The 6,128-nt window shown below is 47.5% G+C and overlaps 1 protein-coding gene across 1 annotated transcript; it reads right to left on the bottom strand.

Annotated features, from left to right (window-relative positions):
* Window positions 1–698: 698 nt before the first annotated feature.
* On the bottom strand, window positions 699–3,309 carry HOXC5 (homeobox C5). The gene is made up of 2 exons (XM_035308954.1): window positions 2,770–3,309; window positions 699–2,051 (listed from the first exon to the last, which is right to left on the bottom strand). Exons 1-2 carry the CDS (start codon window positions 3,224–3,226, stop codon window positions 1,837–1,839), a joined length of 672 nt encoding a protein of 223 aa, XP_035164845.1. The 5' UTR covers window positions 3,227–3,309; the 3' UTR covers window positions 699–1,836.
* Between the last annotated feature and the right edge of the window lie 2,819 nt (window positions 3,310–6,128).

Genomic DNA, 6,128 nt, shown 5'->3' with positions numbered 1-6,128 from the left:
ACGACGGACACAACAGGGCCTGGAGCCCCCCCACCCGCCAGACCGCCCCCCAAGCCCATCCCAGTCACCTCCAGTTAGGCACTGGGACCTCCTTGCCGAGTCCAGGTGCTGCCCAACCTGCAGAGAGAGGCACCAGCTGCGAGACTTTGGGCAAAATCCTTTCTCCCCGATTACACGTTTGGGGAGAGAAGAGGAAGGAGGAAGGGGGAAAGGGGTGGGGGAGAGAAAGAGAGAAGGTAATTTTAAACCGATATTCCTATTAAAATGCCATCTGCCAGCCGAGGACACCAGCCTGGAAAGAAAAGCCCGAGAAAAAAAAAATAAATAAATAAAAATAAAAATAAAAAAACAAGCCCGAGCTGGGTCATGAGCAGCTCACCAGGCACGTCCATGAAGGCCGAGGAGCTAATCACTAAAAAAAAAAAAAAAAAAAAAAAAAGCTTTTTTCCCCCTTCCCAATACAGCTCTGGGAAATAGGAAGAGCAGCACGTACCTTTTCCGGGGAGGGGGAGAAGGACATTTTGCGCTAAAGCACCCCTCCACCCTCTGCTCTCCCGAAAACTGCTTTTAAAAAATATAAAAAGAAAAAAGAAAAAGGCAATATAAAGAATCAATACTTTGCCAAAGTAGCAGGAGGAGCCGAAAGCTGCTCCGAGACGGGGAAGGAGCACAGAAAGGCATCTGCCCGGCATGCCAACTTTTTGGGTTATTTACTGTTTATTCCATATGACAAAATATAAGTTTCATGGTCCTCTCGCACACGAAACGGCACCCAATAAATATAGCGAGTACATTATTGCGGAATTAAAGAAAAGAAAAGAAAGTTACTGCAATGGACTGAATTTAGACAAAGATGTACAAATCTGGGTTCGCCTTGGCTTTTTAATATATATCTTAGCATTTAGCAAATCTACATTAATTACGCAACAAATAAATACACAATAATATTAAGTCCAGAGGCTATTTCTCCCTCCCCCACCTCCCATGCTGCACTCTCCTGCCCGGAGATTTCGGAGGGTCCGCGCAAGCCGGTGTCTCCCGGTCTATTCATTTCTTTTATATGCAAATAATAATAAAATAACGCCATCCGAGTGCCACGAAAATCCCCCCCGGTGACCCCCCCGGCCCCTCTGCGAGGGTTTGCGGGAGGCTGAGGACAAGTGCAGGGAGGCAGCGGTGGGGCTTTGCCGAGCCGCAGCCAGGGTCAACATTTTCCTTCCGACTTCAGGGAGCAGAGCGGGGGGGTCCTGCCCGATCATCCCGGCAAGCAGATGGGGGCTCACCCCCCCCACCCCCCCCCAACACACACCAGCCGTTTCCTTCACCCAGAAGGACGAGCAGAGGGCAAAGAGGAGGCTGGGACTTCAGGCTTGGCTTTTGGCGTTCGGCTCTGTTTTTTTGTTGTTCTTTTCCTCCTTCGCCAGCTCTCTGATTTTTTTTTTATTTTTATTCTTTTCCTATGAGTATTGCGATTTTTAGAGCTGACGGGTCACGACCCAGCCACCCTGCGGATTTATATTTTTTTAGCCTTTTTCTTCTTCTTTTTTTTTTTTTTTTTTTCGAGCAACCTCACGGTGATTTTTTTTCCCCCAAAGAGCGCACAGGTTAGGACACTTAGTAACAACCTAAAGAGCGATACACTAAATTTTGCATGAAGCTAACAGCGGGTTTTTGCATACTAACAAGAGATCTCCTTTGTCTGACGGATTTGTGAGGGTACGGACCAGAGTCCATTCAGCATCTCCCTCCCTCCCCACCCCGAAATAAAAGTTTCCTCAAGGTAGCTTACACCAGAACTCGTGGAAAGAGCTGGACCCCCATCTCCTGCGAGCCCACCTAAAGAGCCTCTTTGCTTTTCAACTTGGAATCTTTCTTCCACTTCATCCTCCGGTTTTGAAACCATATTTTGATCTGTCTCTCGTTCAAGCACAGGTTGTTGGCTATCTCAATGCGCCTCCGCCGGGTGAGGTATCTGTTAAAATGAAATTCTTTCTCCAGTTCCAGAGTTTGGTAGCGGGTGTAGCTGGTCCGGGACCGTTTGCCATCCGTTTCTGGAAAACGCAAGACACCACATGAAAAGCCAAACCGATTCTGGAGAGATTTACTTTAGTATTTATTTTATTTTATTTTTTTATTTGTTAAGGATAAAATTGGGGTACAACAGCGGGATACAGAGAAGTTTGCTGGGGCACTTCGGGCACTTGGGCTTTGGTCACGCAGGGAGGCTGGGAGTGCAGGAGCCTGAAATCCTTCATTCCCCAACACCTTCAGCCCCAAGTCCCCCCCTTCCTTCCAAGGCACAGATCAAACGCATGTAGATTAGCCAGAAGTGAACCTGTTTCCTCTCAGACAATAAGGAAGTGTACAAAGGAGGGAAATATCTTTTCTTGGGGCTCTCGCCTTTCTTTTCCTCAGCCCTGGGAAGGTGGAGGGGAAAATTCTGCCCACGCTTCCCTCCCTCCACCTTCGCTTCTGGTGTCTTTTTTTAAAGCTCACCCTAAAAGAACATGTGTATTTCAAGTTATTTTTAACCCCCCCTTCCCAAAAAAATGGAATATTGCCTTTTATACACGTTTTGTTTCTATGATCCAATTATGCTGTCATAAATTTGGGCGTATATAGCCTCTAAGCCTTTTAGTGGACAGTTTTACGAGCAATTGATGCCTTAGTCGTAAAATTTACGACCTCAGGTTTTTTATTATTTGCCCCGTATGGCCTATAAAACCAAGGCAAATCCTGTGAAACAAAATCAAGAAGTGAAAGTTTTACCATGGCTCATGTGTAGTTTGGTCATCCACGGGTAAATTTGTGGAGGTTGTTGCTGCTGCAGTTGTGGTCCTCCTTGTTGTGCTGTTTGCACGGGCTCAGCTTTGATTTCGCCAGAGCTCTTAGATCTCTCTTCCAGCGCCGTGTTAGCAGTCTTCTGACTGTAAATTCCGGGGTTTAGAGGTGCCTGGTCGTCTCTGGCTAAAGGATGCCCTGAAGAACCCATGACCGTGCAGGAAGGTCGCTCGGGGTTAGCTCGGGGGGCTGCAGACATGTCCAAGCCGCTCAGAGAGTTGGCAGCCCCAGAGGAGGGGAATGTGATGCTTAGATCCAAGCCACTGTAGCAGTACCTGGATGACTGAACCTCAGGCACACTTCCATAATTTCCATAACTTTGCATGGCATAGGCAGGAACATTGGGACTTTGCTTATAAAACGAATTGGCGACGTAAGAAATCATGGCGCAGGATGGTAAAAAAAAAAAGTGGTGTAAAAAATTAGGGGAGGGGGGGATATTTTTTGCCTTTTTTTTTTTTTTTTTTTTTTTTTGTGCAACCGCGTTTTGTGGGGGGGGTTGTGGGCCTTTTTAGTTCCTGGGGGGGGGGGTGGGGGGGGGCCCGTTTTGTTCCTCCTAAAGTGCAGAATTTATAGGTGGGGATTCTTCTTTCTTTTCCCCCTATATGCTCTGCCCAAATATGGGATATTTAAGTGGCGTCACGTGAAGGAGCCGGCCAGTCATCAATTTGCCTTGATGACCCCGGGCGGGTTATTGATGGGCGCCCGCGAAGCGCCGCGGAAGGCGCGGGGGTGCGCGGGGGGTGCGCGGGGGAGCGCGCCGCGGGACGGCGAGGCGGCAGCGGCACCTAGCGCCCTGCCCCGGCACCGCACCGCCGCTCCGCACCCCCCCGCGCAGCTCCGCGCCCCCCCACCCCCATCCCTCCGTTCCCACGTTTTTATTTTTTATTTTTTTTTTAATTATTACTACTATTATTTCCTCCGCCTTGCGCGCATCCCCAGATCGCATCTCGTGGGAAAGCCTCGGTTTTGAGTGGGCGAGAGCTCGCAGCAGCGCGTTGGCTCCGCGTAATAAATCTTGGCGTATTTTTTTTTTGCTGGCTGGGTGGAAGGAAGCACTTTCCCCGTTGCTTTTTTTTTTTTTTTTTTTTTCTTCCCCAGATTTAGGGAGTGGTGGCGGTCGGGGAAGCTCCTTAGCGCTATGCACGGGCTGCTCCTCGCATGTAGCTCCTCCAATGCGCCAAAGTTTACATTCCTGTTACCTTTCCCCCTGCAATTTATTGCTGGCAGAAGCCTGGATCTTGCCTGCTGCTCGCTGAGAAACCAGCCCTCTCTTCAAAGGGCACTGCGAGGGAAATAAATGCCTCCAAATCTGACTTTCCAGCCCTCCCTTCTGCACTGGAGCAGGGTGTGTGTGCAGTGGGAGACGAGCAGCACCGAGCCCCCCAGCTTGCTGCGGCTCCGGGCTCCGCATTACAGACCTGAGCACATTTCTTTCTATTCGATATCCATCCAATACCTAGATAATGCCTTCGGTGCGCTGGGTGTTGCATATTGCCTTCCTTCTCTCTGTAGACGCTGAATTATATATGTGTGGTGGGGGGTATACGTATGGTTTTGTCCTTTTTTTTAAAAAAAAAAAAAAAAAATTCAAAATGGTTTACACCCAGGGAGCCTCCTGCTCCCTGTCCAGGTCGCTACCCTCTTGCAAAACGCTCTTGGCTTGTGGTTGGTGGTGTTGTTTGCGTGTTTTGTTTCGTTTTAAGACAGATTTTTTTCGTCTTTCCTGTGCCTTTCAAAAATCGCCTGCACATTCCAGGCTGGAGACAAGCAAAGGATGGGCTGAAAAATCCTCCCCAGGCTTTTTTTTTTTTTTCTTTTTTTTTTTTTTTTCTTGTTATTTTTTTTTAATTATTATCCCTCTTATTTATTTTTTTTCCTGGTATAATGGTCACTTAACACCGAATCCTGGTTGTTTCATAAAAAAACTTGAAGGGGACTAAGCAGCTTCCAGGGCAGAGTTAGCCCTGGCTGAGTGCTACCTAGTGAACAGCCGAGCAAATAGGAGAGCACTGACAAAGACGAGAGAAAATGCAGTTTCTTATCCAGCCTTCGTAATACATTATCCGAGCCTGCAATCCACAGCACTCCCATCAGCAGGGTTTGTTTCATAGCGTTATATCGACAATTTCCGCTCTCCCAAGGATGAGTTTCTGGATAAAAGTGACTCCCCCCTCCCTGGAAAGGTTTATTGGGTCGAGATAGGGCTGAGGGGAAGTGGGTCCTTCCGCAGAGCTGGCAGATTCTCAGCTTTGGAGAGGTCGAATTAAATCAAAATAATAACAATGGTAATAAAAAGAATCAAAACCTTGGAGCTGGCATTTGACTGAGGAGGTTGCAATAAGAAATATATACTGTTTTGAACTTTGGAAATCCATTTTAATCATGAAGCGAGAGGTATGGCATAGATTCCTGATGCCACCGAACAATACAGTAACAAGACTAATTCAAGGAGACAAAGCAAAATGTATTTTTTCCCCCTTTTTTTTTGGAATACTCTTGAATGAGAGAGGTATGAAGGAGGGAGAAAAAGGGGAGAAGGAGCTGATTTTCAGGAACAACACACAGAAGATAAGTGAACTTTCTAACAGGCTGTTACCAACATGAAAGGTTTCAACTGAAGCTCAGAGGCCATTCTATAAACTTTAAAAATAATATTCAGTTTTTATTAAATACTCAACATAGTCCTCTGGACATGACCTTTATACATGAGAGGGTGTAACACAAGATTTTTTTTTTCTTTTCTCTTCTACTGCTATAGAACTCCATTCACTTTATACCGTGGAACATTACAGTGCTAAACATAAATATAAATACAGGTACCACAAACACAGTTAAAAATATTCACACAGAAACTGTCACAGTTTGTAGTATGCAGTGATGAGCCCAGGTATCTGCTTAAATACAAGTAGGGTACTCTCGGAAATGCGATATTTACGTGGAAGGAGCTTTCGCAGGGATTCAGATTTTTCACCATGGGAGGAGAAACTCGTGTGGCTGGCGGAAGGGGAAGCGGGGGGGGGGGGTGGGTGGGTGCTGAGGCCGTCTCCAGGGCCGTGCCTCTCGCAAGCCCAATTTGGGGGGGGGGGGGGGGGCAGAAGGTGGAGGAGGGGGGGTTTGAAGGCTGGGGGGGGGAGGATAAGTGTGCGGTTGGAAACAGTCTTATTCCGAGTGAGATAAATAGGCGATGTGTGTGCGGGGGGAAGGGGGGGCACTGAAGAGAGCGAGGAGTTGTGAAGTGTGGGGGGAGCGCTGGGAGGGATTCCACATTTCCACATTAGCTCTTT

This window comes from Oxyura jamaicensis, chromosome 33 (genome assembly GCF_011077185.1).
Source record: "Oxyura jamaicensis isolate SHBP4307 breed ruddy duck chromosome 33, BPBGC_Ojam_1.0, whole genome shotgun sequence".
Taxonomy (NCBI): domain Eukaryota; kingdom Metazoa; phylum Chordata; class Aves; order Anseriformes; family Anatidae; genus Oxyura; species Oxyura jamaicensis.
The sequence above is the reverse complement of the archived record's forward strand: the minus strand, read 5'-3'. Positions and strand labels throughout refer to the sequence as shown.